General features: G+C 45.1%; 1 protein-coding gene across 8 annotated transcripts in view; it reads left to right on the forward strand.

Annotated features, from left to right (window-relative positions):
* LOC133501483 (protein Jumonji-like) overlaps nucleotides 1-21,631 on the forward strand; it is a 91,108-nt gene that overhangs the window by 60,679 nt on the left and 8,798 nt on the right. For 6 of the 8 annotated variants that reach the window (XR_009795193.1, XM_061821281.1, XM_061821280.1 and 3 more), the window contains 3 exons: nucleotides 10,471-10,640; nucleotides 14,113-14,250; nucleotides 19,815-20,041. Coding sequence is in view for 5 of the 8 variants with exons in the window: in XM_061821281.1 (XP_061677265.1) it covers nucleotides 10,471-10,640; nucleotides 14,113-14,250; nucleotides 19,815-20,041 (535 nt within the window). In the remaining 3 variants the exon portion in view is untranslated. Of the gene's footprint in view, nucleotides 1-10,470; nucleotides 10,641-14,112; nucleotides 14,251-19,814; nucleotides 21,006-21,631 lie in introns of all 8 variants that reach the window. The other 2 variants (XR_009795195.1, XR_009795194.1) reach the window with 2 other exon arrangements.

Here is a 21,631-nt window from a genome sequence, read left to right on the forward strand (position 1 = left end):
TGGATTACATGGGACACCTTTATGCCCAGCGCTGATTTCTTGGATTTATCCTCATCTGACGAAGAAATAGCAGTATCGGTTGATTTGGAAGACGGAGGAATAATTCCATACAGATTTGAACCTGTGGCTGCAATTAATGTTGAATATTCGGATGGTTCTTCGGGCAGAATGACGCGGAGTCTGAATACTCGGAGGCCTACGCGCGACATAAGTGTGTAAACAAAGGCCCCCGGGAGCTCCAGGCTGGCACCCCCACATTGTTCTTCGGACGGGAATGACGCGGAGTCTGATGAGTGAGCTACAGCGTTGGGCCGCGAGCCGAGCTTTCACGTGGCCGACGCCTTTAGCCGAGCTTCGGTGGTGGTGGAGGCCTTTAGCCTAGGTCCGGCGTCCGGAGCTAACGGCCTCCACCCGCTTCGTTAGCCCCGGAACTCGAAGCTAGGCTAAAGGCCTCCGCCACCATCGAAGCTCGGCTAAAGGCTTCCCCCGGATGTCGAAGCTTGGCTCGCGGGCCGCCACCGGAGCTCGTGACCCGCCTTCTGTGGCGGCAAAGGGTTTAAGCCTAGTATCGGCGTCCGGGGCTAACAAAGCGGCCTGGAAGCTCGCTCGTGGCCACTGCTGGCCTGGAGCTCCCAGGGGCATTTGTTTACGCACTTATGTCGCACGTAGGCCTCCAAGTCGTCGGACTCCGGGTCCTTCCGCCCGAAGAACCATCCAAATATTCAACATTAATTACAGCCAGAGGTTCAAATCTTTATCGAAGTATTACGTCGTCTTCCCGATCAACCGAAACTGCTATTTCTTCATCAGATGAGGATAAATCCGAGAAATCAGCGCGGCATAATGGTGTCCCATGTAATCCAGCATTTGGAACGGCACGGTACATACGCCCACGTAAAATCTTCTCAAAACACTATGAAATGAGAGAGGATTTAACATCACATTGTCAAAATAGGGTACATATTACATGAGCCATTGATACACTGTTCATGCAAAGCACTGGATTTCCCCTTTCCCCTTTAAAAATCTAAGGAGTGATGGACAAAGTTGTTTTTGCAATGGTGTCAACTGTCATCATCATGTTTCAGACTGTGAAAAAGGGTTAAGGTCAGACAATTATACTACTCCTTAAAGTGGGGGTGACATCCCTATAAACATTCTAAAATAGATATTGTAATGAAAAATACATATAACAGTATTCACTTCAATGTCTATACGAAAAAAAAAAGTGAGCGGAGAGCATGTCATCCATGCACAAAGTTGCGCAATTGAGTGTCCCTCGACATCCAAGTGGTCGCCATATTAGTCGCGTCCTCCGTCTTTAACATCATCGCACTACTGCCGTTGAAAACGCACAGTGCCTGCTACTATGGAAGCCGAACAACAGAGATATTCAGATTTTTCCGACGCCCCTTCTGACACCGAAGGTCTTTTCGAAGAGAACAACACACAACCGAGTGAAGTTACTGGGGCAATATTACACTATTGTTTCGAGCCCTCAGGGCAATAGTACACTACTGTTTCGAGCCATATTCAGATGATATGCCATCATGGCCAAACAGCATGCCGTCCGATCCACTTCCGCGGCGGAGATGAGCCATCGCGGCTCATCGCAGCTGGCCGGTGTGGCTCATGACAGAGCCGAGCGGTGATGCTTTGTGTTCACAGTCGAGCCCGCGCGCTTCATGCTCGCACTCGACTGAGTAAAGCTTCCGGCTGGATTCTTCAGAGCCGCCCCCGTTGCAAAGCCCGACGCGCAGCCTTCGCGGAAGATGTGACCACCGAACGCCGCGCCTCAGCTGGTTTGGCTGATGGGGTGGGGCCAAGCTATGTTGCTTTTAGGGGTATGTTCAAAGTCGCCGCAGTACGCGACGAGCACTTTCGAGACGAGGCTCAGTGAGACATTGTTAGCTGGGCGACGTGCACATCGACACATTTTATCCCCGGATCTTTTGTTACGTTATGAGAGAGACAGATTATGTGGTCCGCCCCAAACTATTATTTTTTTTAGTAGCTGTATACACACCTACCTGTTATTTGGAACCCACGAAGCTCTCATCCTCTGCACCCGTGCAATCCATTTTTCCACAACGAACAGGGTCTCTTTCAAAGTTATGAAGGGTAATTCCATTCTCCCAAGTGTTCAAGCAATGTCCAGCAATGCAATGAGCCGGCATTTTGGCTAACACGAAGGAACAACAAGCTACCTTCGCGGAAGTAAAACTAATGGAAACAAACGAGTCCACGAGGGGGCGCCAGTGACCTTTACATCACTTCCTGCTTCTTCTCGAAAACAAATCCCTCAGAGGATTTTCATGGCGGGAGTTACAAAAAGCTGTATATGTCAAAATCATGTTTTGTGGTGAAAAAACACATGGGATGGGTTTCTCATTAATAATATTCCAAAAATTTTAAAAAGTTTATGGATTAAAGTCTGCAAACTTTGACCTATTTCCCGTGTCTGAAAATCGCATGTGGCTGACATCTGATGTCACTACAGGTAAACACATTTTACTGCAGGTAGTTTCTCATACAGCCACAGGCAGATCCATTGCGGTGGTCGCGTGCCTATTAACTAAATACACCGCATTTGCATAATTTTAAAACAAGACCCAAAACTTTGGATATACATTTAGGATATCGAAGCCTTTACTATTTATCAATTTATGGCTAACTAAACCAAACAAGAACTTCACAAATGCTTACTAGTCTTTGTTTCCAACACGAGGCATATCCTGCTCCCTGCGTGCTCGGTACTTTCTTCATGTACAACTATTTTGTCTGCATTCGAACATGTATGCTGTCTAACTGGCTCAAACTGATAACCTTTAACCCCTTTATCAAGCTCATATTCTTCACCGTTTTCATGGGACCCTTCAGAATAGTGTCCATCGCTCGAAATATCAGAAAATGTATCGTCTTTACAATGTATTTCAATGCTCGCCATTGTTGTCACCGGTTCTGATGTCACATTCCTACTCTGCTGTTTCCACTTTGTTTCTGTCTTTTTCTGGCGAATCCAGCAATGTGCCATCATTTTTTGCCGATAATCAAAAATGTTTCCTTCATAACGGATTTCAGATTTGAATTCTGCATAAAAAACTGTATAATATTAGCAAAAAGGGTTAAAAAACTGCGTCCGGTCTTCAAACCGGGAGGTCAGAAGGCTCTGACCAACCCAATCGTACTTCAATAAATCCTGCTTATTTTGGACCAAATGTTGTGAATACTCGACGTAGGACGCTCCTGGCAACGATTTCAGTGGACTAAAACCACCATCTGTGCAACCTTAGTACCCAAATTGGAGCCCTATCGTACACGTCGAAGCTGCTCGGCCCAAGTTAGCCTAGCCCAGACTGCTAACAACAAAAGCGTCTTTTTTCAAATATTTACTTAGGAGGAAAACATGCAAACTCCACACAGGTGGGTCCGGGATTGAACCCGGGACCTCAGAACGGTGAGGCCAACGCTTTACTAGCTGCTCCACTGTGCTGCCCATATTATTATTTTTTTTTAACACAGGTAGTATGTGATTTTTATACCTTATGTGCTGACTGTGTTTATTGTGATTGCTTTCATTTAACTTAACCTGACCTTAACTTTAACATCGGTTAGGTAGTATGTGAATTGTGTATTTCATGTGCTAACTTTGTTTATTTGATTGCTTCTTCTTTTTGAATATCTGCAGCCCGTTGGGCAGCACACTGTTGTGGTACCTGTTGGCCAGTCCCAAGCCCAGATAAATGCAGAGGGTTGCGTCAGGAATGCCATCCGGTGTAAAACTATGCAAAACATATATGAGCGTTCATCATACGAACTCCATAACAGTTAGGGCTTGGCCCGGGATTCCTACACCTCCACCCAAAAATGTTAATCCGCAAGGCTAGGTAGAAATTCAGATAATGTTGGTCGATGACATAAAAGAGGAAGAAAGCAGATTAGTCGGCAGAAGAAAGACACAGACCATACAGCTGTGTGTAGGGACATTGATTGTTGGGAGTATGACAGGAAAAGCTCAGGAGTTAGTTGACATGATGATTAGGAGAAAGGCTGATATATTATGCATCCAAGAAAGCAAGTGGAAAGGGAGTAAGGCTAGAAGTTTAGGTGCATTATTTTATCATGGAGTACATAGGAAGAGAACTGGAGGAGAGGTTATTTTAAAGGAAGAGCTGGCTAAGAATGTCCTGGAGATGAAAAAAGTATCAGATCGAGTTATGATGATGAAACTTTAAATTGAGGGTGTTCTGTGTAATGTGGAAAGCAGCTATGCCCCACAGGTAGGATGTGACTGCGAGTTGAAAGAGAAATTCTGGAAGGAATTAGACGAAGTCGATCTCAGCATCCCAGTCCAAGAGAGAGTTTTGATTGGTGCAGATTGCAATGGACATGTTGGGGAAGGAAACAGGGGTGATGAAGAAGTGATGGGTAAGTATGGTATTCAGCAAAGGAAATTTGAGGCACAGATGGTGGTGGACTTCACAAAAAGAATGGAATTAGGAATGGTGAACACTTATTTCCAGAAGAGACAGGAACATAGAGTCACCTACAAGAGCGGAGGTAGAAGCATGCAGGTGGATTATATTTTGTGCAGACGATGTAATCTGAAGGAGGTTACCGACTGTAAGGTGGTGGTGAGGGCGGGTGTGGCTCGACAGCATAGGATGGTGGTGTGTAGGTTGACTCTGGTAGCGGGTAGGAAGATTAAGAAGACAAAGGTAGAGCAGAGAATCAGGTGGTGGAAGTTGAGAAAGGAAGAATGTTGTGTGGCCTTCCGGAAACAGGTGAGACAGGCTTTGGATGGACAGGAAGAGCTCCCGGAAGACTGGAATACTACTGCCAAGGTACTCAGAGAGGCAGGCAGGAGAGTACTTGGGGTGTCTTCTGGTAGGAAAGGGGAGAAGAAGACTTGGTGGTGGAACCCCAAAATACAGGAAGTCCTCCAAGGAAAGAGATTAGCAAAGAAGAAGCGGGACACTGAGAGGACTGAGGAGAGGCGTAAGGAATACAGTGAGATGCATCGTTGGGCAAAGGTAGAGGTGGCGGAACAAGTGGCATATGACGACGTACTCCAGGTTGGATATGAAAGAAGGAGAAAAGGATCTCTACAGGTTAGCCAGCAGAGGGATAGAGATGGGAAGGATGTGCAGCAAGTAAAGGTGATTAAGGAGAGCGATAGAAATATCTTGACTGGTGCCTTTGAGAAGTTAATGAATGAAGAAAATGTGAGAGAAGGTAGAGTAGAAGAGGCAAGTGTGAATGACCGGGAAGTGGCAATGATTAGTAAGGGAGAAGCTAAAAAAGCACTGAACAGAATGGAAAAATGGAAAGACAATTGGACCCGATGATATACCGGTGGAGGTATGGAAGCAATTTGGTGAGGTGGCTGTGGAGTTTTTCACCAACTTATTCAATAGAATACTAGCGTGAGAGAAGATGCCAGAAGAATGGAGCAAAAGTGTGCTAGTCCCCATTTTCAAGAACAAAGGCGATGTTCAGAACTGTGGAAACTACAGAGGAATAAAGATGATGAGCCACACAATGAAGTTATGAAGTTACGGGAAAGAGTAGTGGAAGCTAGATTCAGGACGGAAGTCAGTATCTTCGAACAACAGTATGGTTTCATGCCTAGAACGAGTACCACAGATGCATTATTTCCCATGAGGATGCTTGTGGAAACGTACAGAGAAGGTCAGAAGGAGCTACATTGTATCTTTGTAGACCTAGAGAAAGTACCAAGAGAGGAACTGTGGTACTGCATGCGCAAGTCTGGTGTGGCGGAGAAATATGTAATTCAGGACATGTATGATTGCAACAGAACAGTGGTGAGATGTGCCGTAGGTGTGTCAGAAGAATTTAAGGTGGAGGTGGGAATACATCAGGGTTCCATGCTGAGCCTCTTCCTGTTTGCAGTAGGCTGACAGATGAGGTTAGACTGTAATCTCCTTGGACCATGATGTTGGCAGAAGATACTGTGATATGCAGTGAAAGCGGGGAACAGGCGGAGGAACAATTAGAAAGTTGGAGGTACGCATTGGAAAGGAGAGGAATGAAGATTAGCCGAACTAAAACAATATATGTGCGTGAATGAGAGGGGTGGAGGAGGAAGAGTAAAGCTCCAGGGAGAAGAGATAGCGAGGGTGGAGGATGTCAAATACTTGGGGTCAACAATACAGAGCAACGGTGAGTGCGGTAAGGAAGTGAAGAAACGGGTCCAAGCGTGTTGGAACAGTTGGCGGAAGGTGTCTGGTGTTCTATGTGAGAAGAAGAAGAAGAGAAGAGTATCCGCTCAGATGAAGGGCAGTTTATAAAACAGTGGTGAGGCCGGTCATGATGTACGGATTAGAGACGGTGGCTCTGAAGAAACAACAGGAACCAGAACTGGAAGTAGCAGAAATGAAGATGCTGAGGTTCTTGCTTGGTGTGAACAGGTTGGATAGGATTAGAAATGAGCTCATTAAAGGGACAGCCAAAGTTGGAAGTTTTGGAGACAAGGTTAGAGAGAGCAGACTACAATGGTTTGGACATGTTCAAAGGCAGGAGAGTGAGTATATTGGTAGAAGGGTGCTGAGGATGGAGCTGCCAGGCAAAAGAGTGAGAGGAAGACCAAAGAAAGGGTTGATGGATGTTGTCAGAGAGGACATTAGGACAGTGGGTGTTAGAGAGGAGGATGCATGAGATGACAAAAGATGACACGCTGTGGCGACCCCTAACGGGACAAGCCGAAAGAAAAAGAAGATTAGCAAAAAGGTGCATTGAGGACCTTCCATACACTTTTACCAAAGAAAAATCAGATGGAATGGAATCATCCATTTGTTCACAGCACATTGGAATGTTGCCGTATATCGTTTATTTTCATCTTCCAATATAGACACAGTCTGTCTAGGATTTTGTGTTGAGGAAGAACCAGGAAGTGACGTTTTTGCAGTAGTGGGGTCGAGTGTCTATACCTATTGTACCAGAGAGAAATTACCTGTTTTTTTATCCGTGTTTACCAAAATTCCGGCTCGTTGTGTTGGTGGATTTTGCTCGAACAGTCGGGAGGATGGATTCACTCTTCACACGTTTTCAAAAGACCTGATTCGTCGTGAAAAATGGATTGCACAGGTGCAAAGCACAAGAGCTTTATGAGTTCCAAATGACAGGTAGGTGTGTATAGAGCTATAGTGGAGAAAATAAGTATTTGAACACCCTGCTATATTGCAAGTTCTCCCACTTAGAAATCATGGACCGGTCTGAAATTTTCATTGTAGGTGCATGTCCACTGTGAGAGAGATAATCTAAAAAGAAAAGTCCAGAAATCACGATGTATGATTTTTTTTTAATGATTTCTTTTGTGTAATACAGCTCCAAATAAGTATTTGAACACCTGAGAAAAACAATGTTAATATTTGGTACAGTAGTCTTTGTTTGCAATTACAGAGGTCAAACGTTTCCTGTAGTTGTTCAAAAGGTTTGCACACACTGCAGGAGGGATTTTGGATCACTCCTCCACACAGATCTTTTCGAGATCAGACAGGTTTCTGGGCTGTCGCTGAGAAACACAGAGGTTGTTCCCCAAAATCTCACAATACATGGCTGCGGTCATCCTCTCCTTAATATAGTGCATTCGTCCTGTCCCATGTGCAGAAAAACAGTCCCAAAGCATGATGCTACCACCCCCATGCTTCACAGTCGGGATGGTGTCCTTGGGATGGAACTCATCATTCGGCTTACTCCAAACACAGTTAGTGGAATTATGACCAAAAAGTTCCATTTTGGTCTCATCTGACCAGAAAACTTTCTCCCATGACTCCTCTATGTCACCCAAATGGTAATTGGCAAACTCAAGACTTGAAATGTGCTGGTTTAAGCAGGGGAACCTTCCGTGCCATGAATGATTTTAAACCATGACGTCTTAGTTAATTACCTTGGAAATGGTGGTCCCAGCTCTTTTCAGGTCATTGACCAAGTCCTGTTGTGTAGTCCTGGGCTAATTCCTCACCTTTCTAAGGATCATTGAGACCCCACAAGGTGATATCTTGCATGGGGCTCCACACCCATTGAGACTGACAGTCATGTTTAGCTTCTTCAATTTTCTAATGATTGCTCCAACAGTGGACCTTTTTTCACCAGGCTGCTTGGCAATTTCTCCATAGCCCTTTCCAGCCGTGTGGAGTTGTGCAATTTTGTCTCTGGTGTCTTTAGACAGCTCTTTGGTCTTGACCATGTTATAAGTTCGAGTCTTACTGATTCTATGGGGTGGACAGGTGTCTTTTTGCAGCTAACAACCTCACACAGGTGCATCTGATTCAGGATAATACATGGAGTGGAGGTGGACTTTTATAGGCGGACTAACAGGTCTTTGAGGTTCAGAAGTCTAGCTGATAGACAGGTGTTCAAATATGTATTTGCAGCTGTATCATACAAATAAATCATTAAAACAAATCATACGTTGTGATTTCTGGATTTTTCTTTTCAGATTATCTCTCTCACAGTGGACATACACCTATGATGAAAATTTCAGACCCCTCCATGATTTCTAAGTGGGAGAACTTGCAATATAGCAGGGTGTTCAAATACTTATTTTCTTCTCTGTATTCAAGGTCCACTGTCATGAAGTGCATGATTTTTAGTATATTTATGAAAAAACGGCAGCTGGTATGGACCCTTCTGTTTTTTTTCCCATAAAACATGATTTTGACATATGGCTTTTTGTCACTCCCGCCATGAAAATCCTCTCGAGGGATTTGTTTTCGAGAAGAAGCAAGAAGTGATGTATACGGCAGTATCGCACTCAAGTGGTCTCGTCTGTTTATACTAGTTTTACCTGTTGGGAGGTAGCTCGTTGTTCCTTCGTTTTTGCCAAAATGCTGCTTTGCTGTATTGCTGGATATTGCTGGAACACTCGGGAGGATGGATTCGCTCTTCATACTTTTCCAAATGACCAGGTTTGTTGTGAAAAATGGATTGCACAGGTGCAAAGGACGAGAGCTTTGTGTGTACCAAATGACAGGTAGGTGTGTATACAGCTACTTAAAAAAAAATAATAGTTGGGGGGGGGCGTAATCCGTAAATCAGGTGTGCTAAATGTGTCGATGTGCCATCCCGGCCGAAGCCGTGATTGGCGGACGTGGCGCCGCTGGGATGGCTCATCGCGGCGCTGGGCCGCGGTGGATCATCTCCGCCGTGGAGGTGAATCGGAGGTGGAGGCGGTTTGGCCGCGGTGTCGTCTTTGCTCGCGGGCGGCGTTGTTTTTATCACCGCCACGTGGAGATGGAACGGACAGGGAGGTGTTTTGGAATTTAGAATAAATCCCCTTCGTCAAACCAGCAAAATATAACAAAGCACTTGTATTCTGTTTAAGACAATTTAATCACCACAATACAATACAAGACAAAACAATAACAAAATAGAAGTACAAAGCCAGTTTAGTAGCGTGAAACACGTGCTAACTAGCTAAACGAAGTATCGTCACCATGTTATTAACAGCGAATATTTCGGAAATGTCAAAAAGGGAGTGTGGCGTCCGTGTACGTGTGTACTTGTCCGATAGCAGCAGTATAAATACAAAGCTCTGTTGACAGCCATCGTCGTCCTTATAAGAACATTCTAGAAATCCCCGTCCGACGACGTAGTGCTTCTCTCAGAACGTAACGAAAGATCCGCGTCATTATAACTTAATAAATCATGTAAATCAGAGGTGCTGAATGTGTCGATGCATGCGGGCCACCGTTAGCGGTGGCACGAACCGCCGTTTACCCTGAGGTGGGTCGGGCGGGGAGGCAGGCGGCGGCGTGCGGCCACACCTGGGACGGGGAGGAAGAAGGATGACCCCCCCCCCACCCCACCTGCCACCAGTGTGTGGGGACCACTGACGTAGTTATTTCACCCTGCATGGGTCCTCCTGAGTATGCCACATACACAAAACTTGTAAAAGGGTTAGGAAATCGAATAATTATGGGCTAATCATTTTGAATATTACATCGAGTTTCCCGTCCTCCTCGTCTGTCTCACGGGGAGTCTGTTGTTAGTTCGAAGTGATCTGCATATCGTCTAAATATGGCTTGAAAGAATATGGTAAAATGACCCTCACTCTTTCTGAGATGTTCTCTTCTTCAAAAAGAGCTTCAGTCTCAGAAGGGGTGTCAGACAAATCAGAAAATCGCTCTTGTTCCTCTCCCACAGCATTTAGCACAGCGTGTTTTCTATGGCAACTGCCCCAGTGTGACATCTGCAAATGACATCACAGACAATATGGCCACTGGTGGGATTTCGAGTCATACTTTCGCTACTTTCCGCTTTAATAAAAAGCTCCAAGCCCACTTTTTCCGACTTGTATTATTATCAATTATATGTAGTTTTGATAACAATACCGTTTTTTTAAAATGTATATTTTAGTGTCAGTGCCACTTTAAGGTGGAAGTTAAAAAAACAAAACAAAAAAGAAAACCCTAAAATTCTGATTAGTCTGTTTGTGTGTTGGTATAGGCCAAGGCTGCAAGCCCAAAGAAAGTTTGCCCAGTCACCACCCAATTCTCCTGGTGCACCATTGACGTCATCACCACAGTGTAGGCACAGCCACAACCTAGCAGTCGTCACCAGTCTCACCAGACGTCGACCCAAAACTGAGGACTTCTTATCTTTTCTCTGCCTAAGAGGTAATTTATTTAATCAATGACACAATATGAATTCATTTATATACTCTAGACTCACGCAGGGGTGGCCAACATGTTGCTCTTTGTCTCCTTTCGTGTGACTCTCGTGAAGGCATGAAAGCATATTAAAGTTCTGTTTATGTGTGCACACGCGCACGCTTTGCTTGACTTCATCACGGTAGTGGCGAGCATTACTTGCGTTTATTACGTTATTTGCGTGCGCGCTTTTCTTGAGTTTATTATGGTTGTTAACGGGTATTGCGACAACAAGCTCAGAGTGTGTGTGGTTTTTCATCGCCGTGTGAGTGAGACGGGACTACTCAGTGGGAGGGTGAGAATTGAAAAAAGCGTGATGGCGACCAGGGATGATTGGCATTACTATTCCCGCCACCAACCTCAGCTTTGCAACGAGAGAAGGATGAGTTAACCCTGAGCAGGAGAATCTCTGCACAGAGAATACGTCTCCCCTGTGTCACCTGACCACGGTCACGTTGTCAATTTCGCTCTCAAAATGCCAGGAAAAATAAACAGTTAAAACGAAAATATGGACGTTTTTACCAGAGCGGGAAAGCTCTTTTTTTTTATTGAGCACAACAGCAGGCCACTCTCTCCCTTTTCTGTCAGACATCTATCACATTTCACAGCTTCAGATCTTCACTTCAGCACACCCCGTACTGACATTGACCTGGAATTTCTAAAAGGGACTAAACTTCCCAGTCACATGTTAGTCACTTGGAAAAATCCCACAGAAAAGCAGATGCAGTTTTTAAAAAAAATAATGACGCATCCAGAGACGAATGGTTGCACCGTGTCAAGTGTTTTCAAACATTGGAAGGGCCAAAAAGCCATACATTGAAGGGTAATTTATTAAAAATCCTTCAGTGATGTCGCTGACATCTTGTGTCTTCAAAACAAATGGTATCAGACCTTCAACTGTGCCCCCGCACTGAACAGAGAATGTCAAACATTAGCATGGCTGGTGATTCACATTTCCACTTAGACCTCCAATCATATGAGTATTGTATTTTTGTCTTACAATCAATGAGAATTATGCCATACAAGACAAGACATGGTTGAACTGGTAGTTTGTCTGTGTGAGAGAGTACACTATTTAATGTTTTTTTAATTACTGGCCTTTGGTCTTGATACTCTTTAGGAATTGATTTTTCTGATCATGTTGGTGTGTGATGTTTACAATAAATTTGGCTGAGCAAAGGTTTGTGTGTGAGGAGGGAATGATATCCATGTTTATGATATGGCGCTTTGGCTCTTTGATTTGCATGGTGTGGCTCTTTGCTGTAACACAGTTGAAAAATGTGGATCTTCATCTCTGCCTGGTTGGCCACGCCTGCTAAATTCTCTGATATATATACTCTAGAGCACGGGTCGGGAGCCTTTAAGGCTGAGAAAGCCATAAACACCAAATATTTTAAAATGTAGTTCCAAAAGAGCCATACAATATTTTTAAAACTAAATACAAGTGTATTCGTGCATTTTATGTAAGACCAACACTTTAAGAGTACAATAAATCTTTAAATTCTTTGAAATAACATTATGCTGTTGCTAACCAGTGATGACAAAAGTACTTCTTACCATTAATGTGACTTCTTTGCTGATGGCGTTGTCGTCTGTTCCATATGTCATTAAATTAAAGTTCATGCAGCCTTTGAGACTTCCATCCGTTATTCGTGGACATTTGTTGGTCGTATTTTTTTTTTTAAATGTGCGAAAAACTTCTCACATCCATATGAAGAACCAAACATTGTCAGTACAGCAATAGTCACACGTCGCAGTGAATGGTATGTGATGGGGAGTCCGTTCCAAGTTTTCACAATCAGCTGGTCTGCAGGTTTAATTTTTTTTCATTTCTCCCCACTTATGTGCGCTTGACAACAATGCTTTCCGACAGAGGCATGTCATGTATTCATTTGATTAGCTTGTCTTCATGTAAAAAAATGTCAATAAGTTTATTGCAACATCAATGAAGATCGTTTTGGCAGCTGTGAATGGCTTAGCATTTCTCACAGTTGCCAAAGCACCAGCAAAGCTATATAAATTGCAGTCACCTTGTTGTGTTCAAACACGGAACTGCTGCTGGTTCACTTTGACTCTGGACAGAAGCTCTTGACATGCTTTCTTCCTGCTCTTCTCTGCACGATATTTTGATCCAATGGCATGTGTATGGCGTGTGTCGAACTGGCACTTTATATTTGAGCATTTCACCGTTGCAATTTTGTCATTATAAATTAGACACAAAGGAACCTTCTTTCTCCACAAAGGTGAATTCCTCTGTCCTTTCGTACTGGAAACTGTGCTACTGTACTCCTGATCTCTTTTTCTTTTAGCCATCTTTGTTAAAAGCGTTTCCACAATTAATTTCCACCCGATCTGCGTTCGAACTTCTGCACCTCCCCACGTCGACGTCAATATTGGACAGCAAACTGTCATGATCTTGCCGCTCCAGCCCGGGCTGTGCGGGTGCCCGCGCGGCCGCGCTAATTGGAGGCACACACCTGTGCCTCATGCGGGTTGATTATCCCCTGTATATATATAGGACCCCGATGACGACTGGTGCTCCGCCAGAACGTTGAAGTTCATGTCCCGTTCCAGCACCCCCCGTATCTCTGATCGTATTCCTGTGTGTACCGACCTCTGCCTGTTCTCCGACCGATCCCGTAAGCCTGACTCCTTTGACACTTCTGCCTTCCTTGATTGATCTCCCGCGTACCGATTCCTGCCTGCCCGCTGTCCTGCTCTCTACGGCCGACATCCCAACTACCGCTGCTGCACCTGACTGCTTGCCCGATCCCCGACCCTCTAATAATAAACGTTTTTCCCCAAACTACCTTGCATCTCCCGAGTCCTACATTTGGGTCCTACCTCCGTTCCGATGGGTCGTGACACAAACGACGGCAACCACACTAGGACAAACAGTCTCTTTATGTCGTTATGTGGGCTCTGGGAGCCATAGGTTCCCGACCCCTGCTCGAGAGTATATAAATGAATTCAGATTGTAGAGTATAGACTGTGTCTATTTTGTGAATTCATTTTTTAAACATCAAGTATTGCTATCTTGGATAGTGTAGCAAAGGTCAGAGATTGGAATTCCTTGAGGGAACCGTCCCTTTTTGTGGTTTATCTCCTGATTGTATAGACACAATTATTGTCGAAGGTTTGAATTTCTTCACACAATTCCTCACAGATGCTGTCCATTTGGGCCATGAATGTATGCATATGCATACTTTATATCTCGGACACAATTGTTAAAATGTGGATTGAGTGCTTAGTGAATCAGGACAAAATGTGTCATTTGAAACACACTTTGAGTATGTGTTCTGCTTTGGTGTGAACAGTGTACCAAAATCAGGTTCTAGCAACTCATCTGTATTTTTTCCATCTAATCATTCTCATACAGGTCACGCTGGTGCACTGTTACAGACACAACTAAATAGTTATTTTTCCCTGTGACGATCAGGTTCAGCAGCATCGCCAAGAAACATGGCCTTCTTGAGTGGACGAGAGATGGAAGGAGTCACCCATCGACATTTGAATTCCAACCTTTTCAGCCGTCCAAAGACTTCCATTGACAGGAACAGTGCAGTAATACAAACAGGTGATTATTTACATTCTCCATAACTGTCTGGGTACAGTGGTTTCATATGTGATTGCAATGTTCAAATTGAATGAAGTGCAAAAAAGGGGCAAAAAAAACCACTGAGGGGATTATTTATCTGTTCATTCATTCATTTTCATCCACTTATTCAAGGTCGGGTTGTGAGGGCAGCAGCCTCACCAGTGAATTCCAGATTTCCCTCTCCCCATCCACTTCCTCCAACTCTTCTGAGAGTATTCTGAGATATTCAGGATCTCCTCTTGGGGCACTCTTCTCTGGCTTCCGCTTGGGTCAGGATTTCATCCCCGACCTGGAGAGCACACTCAATCTTTTTTCGACTGAGGGCCATGGTCTCAGATTATGTCTCATTTTCATCCCAGCCACTTGTCACACTGTAGTGAAACGCTCCAGTCAGAGTTGGAGATCACAGCTTGATGAAGCCAACAGAACCACATCACCTGCAAAACCAGGGATGCAATTGTGAGGCCTCAAAACCGGATCCCCTCTCTGCCTCGGCTACCCCTAGAAATTCTGTTCATAAAAGTCAGGAACAGAATTGGCGACAAGGGCAGTCATGGCGGAGTCCAACCCTCACCGGAAGTGAATGTGACTTACTTACGGAAATGTGGGGCAAACTCTGACACCGGTCATACAGAAACCAAACAGCCTGTATGAGGGGGTTCAGCACCCCAGTCTCCCAAAACACCCCTACAGGACTCCCCGAGAAACATGGTCGAACATCTTTTCCAAGTATGTAGATGTATGGTGATGTATGGTATGGTTCGGCAAATTCCTCTGCACCCTCGAGGATCCTACCTAGGGTGAGGAGCTGTTTCACTGTTCCACAGCCAGGAAGAAAAACATATTGCGTCTCGTGAATCCGTGATTCGACTTTTCGATGGACCCTCCTCTCCAGCACTCCTGAATAGACCATACCAGGGTGGCTGAGGAATGTGATTCACCTGTAGTTGAAACACACCCTCTGATCCCCCATCTTAAAAAGGGGGACCGCAGTCTGCCAGTCCAGAGCCACTGTCCCCGATGTCCATGCAATATTGCAGAAGTGTGTCAACCAGGACAGCCCCCCAACATACAGAGCCTTGAGGAACACCGGGCGAGTGTCATCCACCCTCAGCCTCTTGCCACCAAGGTGCTTTTTAAACACCTCTGTGACCTCAACACCAGAGATAGGAGAGACCCCAGAACTCTGCTTTCTCTTGGGAAGGCGTGTCTGTGGAATTGAGGAAATTTTGACAGTATTCTCCCAACCGACTCACAACTTCTTGAATCGACGTCAACAACATCCCATTCCCACTGTACACAGTGTTGATGGTGCACTGCTTCCCCCTCCTGAGACACTGGATGGTGGACCAGAATTTCTTCAAAGCTGTCTGTAAGTCGTTCTCCATGGTCTCACCAAACTCCTCACACTTTCGGGTTTTTGTCTCAGCGACCACCAAAGCTACATTCCACTTAAACAGCCAGTGCCGATCAGCTACCTCAGGAGTCCCTCATGCCAAAGAGGTTCCAAAGGGCTCCTTCATCTTGACACCATCCCTCACTGTTGGTGTTCACCAATGGGTTCGGGGATGGTGTTCTCAGCAGACCCTCATAATGCACTTGGCCCTGCCTGGTCAGACCAACATCTTTCCACACCACTGGCACCAACTCACCACCAGGTAGGGATCAGTTGACAGTCCCGCCCCTCTGTTCCCTCAAATGTCCAAGACGCCCTGCAGCAAATCCGATGACACAACCACAAAATATATTGTCGAACTAAGATCTAGGATGTCCTAGTGCCAAGTGCTGATGCTTGAATATGGTGTTCATTATGGACAATCAGTGATGAGCACAGAAGTCCAATAACAGCACCGCTTGGGTTCTAACCGGGGTGGGGGGCGTTCCTCTCAATCACACCCTTCCAGGTCTTACTGTCATTGCCCACATGCGCATTCAAGTCCCCCAGCAGAACGATTGAGTCCCAAGCTGGAGCGCTCTCCACCACTCCCTCTAAGGACTCTTAATACGGGGGGTACTCTGAACTGCTGTTTGTTGCATATGCACAGATAACAGTCAGGACCCATCCTCCCAACCATAGGTGGAGCAAGGCAACCCTCTTGTCCACGGGGGCTAACCCCAACGTCCGGGTGCTCTGCCGTGGGGCATTAAGAATACCCACACCTGCTTGATGAAACTCCTGAGTGGAAGACTGTTCAACCTTTCTGAAGAGGACTGATACCAGCCATGTGTGGAGGCGATCCCGATGATAACTGTTCGGAACTTCTTGACCATTCTTTCCCTGCCAAAGAGGTGACATTCCATGTCTCTAGATCCAGCTTTTGTAGCCAGGGATCAGATCCCTTAGGTCCCAACCTCCGGCTACCTCCCAGCTGAGATTGCACCTGAACACTATGGCCCCTCCCAAGGTAGTGAGCCCATTGGAATGGGGACCCACATTAACCTTTCGGACTGTGCCTGGCGGAGGCTGTGGGTGCGGGCCCAACACAAACGCTCTCGCTTGAGCCCCACCTCTGGGCCTGGCCCCAGAGTGGGGGGGCCTCGGTGACCAGTGTCTGGTCAAGTTTAAGTTAAATCCATTATTTTTGATTATCATAGAGGTTTATAGAGTCCTGTTTTGTCTGGCCCCTCACCTCAGATATGTTTGCCGTGTGTGACCCTAACAGGGGCATGAAGCCCCAGGCAACTTAGCTCCCATGATGATTGGGACACGCAAACCCCTCCACCACGATAAGATGATACCTCAAGGAGGGGTTGAGGATTGCATAAACTCAAAATAAAAGTCTACATTACGTCCACCACATTTATTTCTTAAACAGTGAGAAATAAGAAAAATAGTGACAATTCATATTCAGAATTTGCACTCATCAGTATATTTTGTCTACATAGTCCTGTGATGCTATATTGATATACAGTACTGTACAGCAAAATCATTATCTGCATAGGGCAATTGAGTAAATGTTAAATTTTGTAATACTGTTTGTTCATATTTAGTTACTTGAGTGTAGTTTAATACAAAGATCCATCCATTCATCTTCTACCACTTTTCTGGGTCAGGTTGCTGGGGCAGTAGCTTTAGCAGGGATGCCCAGACTTACTTTTCGCCAGCCACTTCATCCAGCTCTTCCGGGGAGATCCCACGGTGGTCCCAGGCCAGCCAAGAGACATAGTTGCTCCAGTTTTTACTGGGTCATCCCCGGGGTCTCTTTCCGGTGGGACGTGCCCGGAACACCTCACCGGGGAGGTGTCTGGGAGGCATCCGAATCAAGTGCCCCAGCCACCTCATCTGGCTACTATCAATGCGGATGAGCAGCGGCTCAATGCTGAGCCCCTCCCAGATGACTGAGCTTCTCACCCAATCCCTAAGGGAGAGCCTGGACACCCAGCGGAGGAAACTCTTTTTGACTGTTAGTATCTGGGATCTTGTTCTTTTGGTCACGACCTATAACTCATGACCATAGGTGAGGGTAGGAACGTAAATAAACTGGTAAATTGAGAGCTTCGCCTTTTGACTTAGTTCCCACTTTACCATAACGGATCAATACAGAGTCAGCATCACTCCAGATGCTGCACCGATCCGTCTGTCGATCTCCCGCTCTATTCTTCTCTCACTTGTGAATAGGACACCAAGATACTCCTCCACTTGGGGCAAGATCTCATCCTTTACCTCAAAAAGGGAACACCACCCTTTGTGTGTCTTTAAAAAAAAAAAAAAAGCTCATGTGACATCACGAGTGATCGTGGCAGATAGGGATGTAGGTCTGCTGTTAAAATGTCTACTGTCTACTTGTAATTTTATTTTCTCATTTCCATCTCAGCGCTATTGAGAGAGTGTTAATTCATTTGGGTTTTTACTAGGAGGGGGTAAGGCAGCACCGCTGGCTGTGGTACAGGCCTCGCCGTCAATTAACACATCGAAGCTTGGGCAACAGTCCCCAGCAAGGTCACTAATTGGAGCCAAAATGAAACATACTGCATAACCGTGAGAAAGTGTAGTGCAGCTAGCTGACTAGCTGGCTTCTTAAAACTCAGTCACTGTGTCACGACCCATCGGAACGGGAGTAGGACCCAAATGCAAGGCTCGGAAGATGCAAGGTAGTGCGGGGAGAAACGTTTATTATTCCGTGGTCGGGGATCGGGCAGGCAGTCAGGTGCAGCAGCGGTAGTTGGGACGTCGGGCGAAGAGAGCAGGTGAGCGGACAGGCAGGAGCCGGTACACGGTAGATCGATCAAGGAAGGCAGAAGTGTCAAGGGAGTCAGGCTTACAGGGTCGGTCAGAGAACAGGCGGAGGTCAGTACACACGGGTTGACGATCAGGGATACGGAAGTATTCGAATGGGGCATGAAGCTCAACGAACTGGCCCGGACCAGTCGTCATTTGGGGTCATACAAATACACAGGATAATCTGCCTGCATGTGGCGCAGGTGTGCGCCTCCCAATCAGCCTAACCACGCGGGCACCCACACAGCCCGGGCTGGAGCGGGTGGATCATGACACACTGCTAGCCCTCCCAGTTAACATTGTTACAGTATTTGACTTTGAAGCAGTCAATCTCAGTCAATGCATTTAATCAAAGCACACAAGCAAGTTATCGACCATGCTGCCAGTTTTTGAGCTGGGCTTCAGTTTTGAAAATCAAAAGGTGAGTCCTGGAATTTAATTTAGCCACATTTTTTTTGTACTTTCTTTCTTGTTATAATTACCTCAAAGTTTAAGATATTGTGCTGCTTTTATATTTTTCCCTATTTTCAGTAAATTACCCATTTAACTGTAATCAAAATCTGGAATAGTGGGACATCCATCCATCCATTTTCTGAGCCGCTTAGCCTCACGAGGGTCACGGGTGTGCTAAAGGCTATCCCAGCTTTCATTTCATCATTCATTCAGGCAGGGTACACCCTAAACTGGTTGCCAGCAAATCTGAGGGCACATGGAGACATACAACAGTCGAAGTCACAATCATACCTAGGGTGAATTTAGAGTCTTATTAATGCATGTTTTTGGGATACCGAAGTGCCCGGAGAAAACCCACACAGGCACAGGGAGAACATGCAAACTCCACACAGGGGGGGGCGGGATTTGAATCCCAATCCCCAGAACTGTGAATCTAATGCTCTACAGCTGTGCCACTGTTCCGCCTATTGTGAAGCATAAATCTAAAATTAATTTAGCTAATCCAATCTATCTATCTAAGATAATGCTTATCTGTGCATCTCGCAAAACACAGTTCAGTTCTCCTTTTCATTTGGATTTGATGAGATTGTGTTTAAGATGGTGGGGGGAGGATGACTGAGAAACAGTGTTGGGGACGTTTTTGTGATGAGACAATTCTTAAAATGAATAATACTTCACTGGGAGTGGGGGTGTTTTTCAGGAATAGGCAGTCCAAAAATGTTTACTTGATTTAGTTTTACACTTTATTAGTGAGCAGGCACACCAAGTATTATGGGGATGTTTTTAAAAACAAAATAGTCCTAATGAATATTTAAGGTTAACTATCTTGCTGACGTCAACGTATTTTGTCTTTGTGTATGTTGTCTCACAGTACAGCCAGACTGTCGGTCACTGAACCTTGGAGGCTTTGACTCTGCAGAGGACAGTTCCATCTGCCGTCTAACTGCCCGGGGTCGAAGGAGAAGGGAAAGAGAGAGGAAGGAGGAGGAGGGGAAGAGGATAAAAAATGAATGTGTGGAGGCTGGCAGGAGAGAGGAAGTTTCAAAACACCATTTGAGACCAAGGCACTTCTCCGTACAGCTCAGGAAGAATAAAAAGGTCTATTCATTCCCTTTCTTGTATGTTTCTGGAAGATGTCTATATTATTTCGATGGCACGGTGCTGCCAAATTGTGATGTGTTGTGGTCCAACAGATTGGAGGGAGAAAAAGACCAGCGCTTTCTCACTCATTAGTAGCCATTGGCTAGCAAATCTAATGGCAACGTTGGTGGTGTGTTAAAGGGAAATTCCGGTGGTTTGGATCAACAATGTATCGAATAGGTCATGTAATATGTACTGTATCTTAACAATGTAATGTTAATCCTCTCTCATTTATGGTGTTTTGAGAACATTTTAATCGACAATTACGAATTTTCAGGGGCGCGGAGCTTGCTCACTGGGGAGCAAACTCGTGGCTCTGCCACTCGGCGGAGCTTGCTCGTCAGACTCCACGTCATTCCGCCCGAAGAACCATCCGAATATTCAACATTATTTAGAGCCACAGGTTCAAATCTGAATGGAAGTATTCCCCCGTCTTCCCGATCAACCAATTGTGCTATTTTTTCATCATATGAGGATAAATCTGAGAAATCAGCGCTGGGCATAATGGTGTCACATGTAATCGAGCCTTTGGTGCAGCACCTCATACGTCACATCCACGCACATTGGTCATGTGACTCACCAAAATAGCGGCTCCCCTGAAAATTTGTAATTGTCAACAAAAATCTTAAAACACCATTAAATGAGAGAGGATTAACATTATATTGTCAAGATACAATACATATTACATGGCCTCTTGGATACATTGTTGATCCAAACCACCGGAATTTCCCTTGAAGATGGACGAAGAGGCACGTCCAAGAGCTACTCTTTTTCATCGGGTGGTATAATTATAGCAGTATTGTTGGCTTTTTACTTCTATTTTTAATTCAGTTATTATCCATCCATTTTCATAGCCGCATATACTCACAAGGGTCGCGGGAGTGCTGGAGCCTATCCCAGCTATCTCTATCGCGTATTACAGGTAATATTAGGGTGTGTTTTTTGCCAAATGCATCAGACTTGTCCAAGAGAATTCTACAGAGAGGTCGCAGCAATTTCACGCAAGGATATATACAGGGTATATATATGCATGTAAAGCATGGTGAGTACTTTTTACTTGGAAAGATCACGAGTAATATTATTGTAGTCTTTATAAGTGAGAGGGTGTATTCATTTGACTTGGCTCGTAATCGAACCCAGTGCTCTGTCTTAAAAGTCTGATGTGATACAAATAGGCAAATAGACATTTCTCTTGCATGACATGCATTTACCTTTCACTAACTCGACTCTTCGGCATAAAACATTACACACTTCACTCAGCAGGTCAGTGATACACTAACAAAGTGAAAGTTGTTCTCCTGCAATGTACTGTATAAAACTCTGATAATAAATAAGTCAAACTCAGAGAAGATACTTCTCCCTCGATTACCTTCGAACATACAGCCTTTAGTTGTACGTCTGGTCTTCTGGAAGCCTTAATCCATCGTAGACACTTCATCAACTGTGTTTTAGGCTTTGGAAAATGAATCAACCGGTCCCCTTGTAACCTAGCTGGATATCTTTCATCAGAATTGCACGTTCCCCAAGCACATCTGAGGACCATTTTCT

Source organism: Syngnathoides biaculeatus, chromosome 5 (assembly GCF_019802595.1).
Source record: "Syngnathoides biaculeatus isolate LvHL_M chromosome 5, ASM1980259v1, whole genome shotgun sequence".
Taxonomy (NCBI): domain Eukaryota; kingdom Metazoa; phylum Chordata; class Actinopteri; order Syngnathiformes; family Syngnathidae; genus Syngnathoides; species Syngnathoides biaculeatus.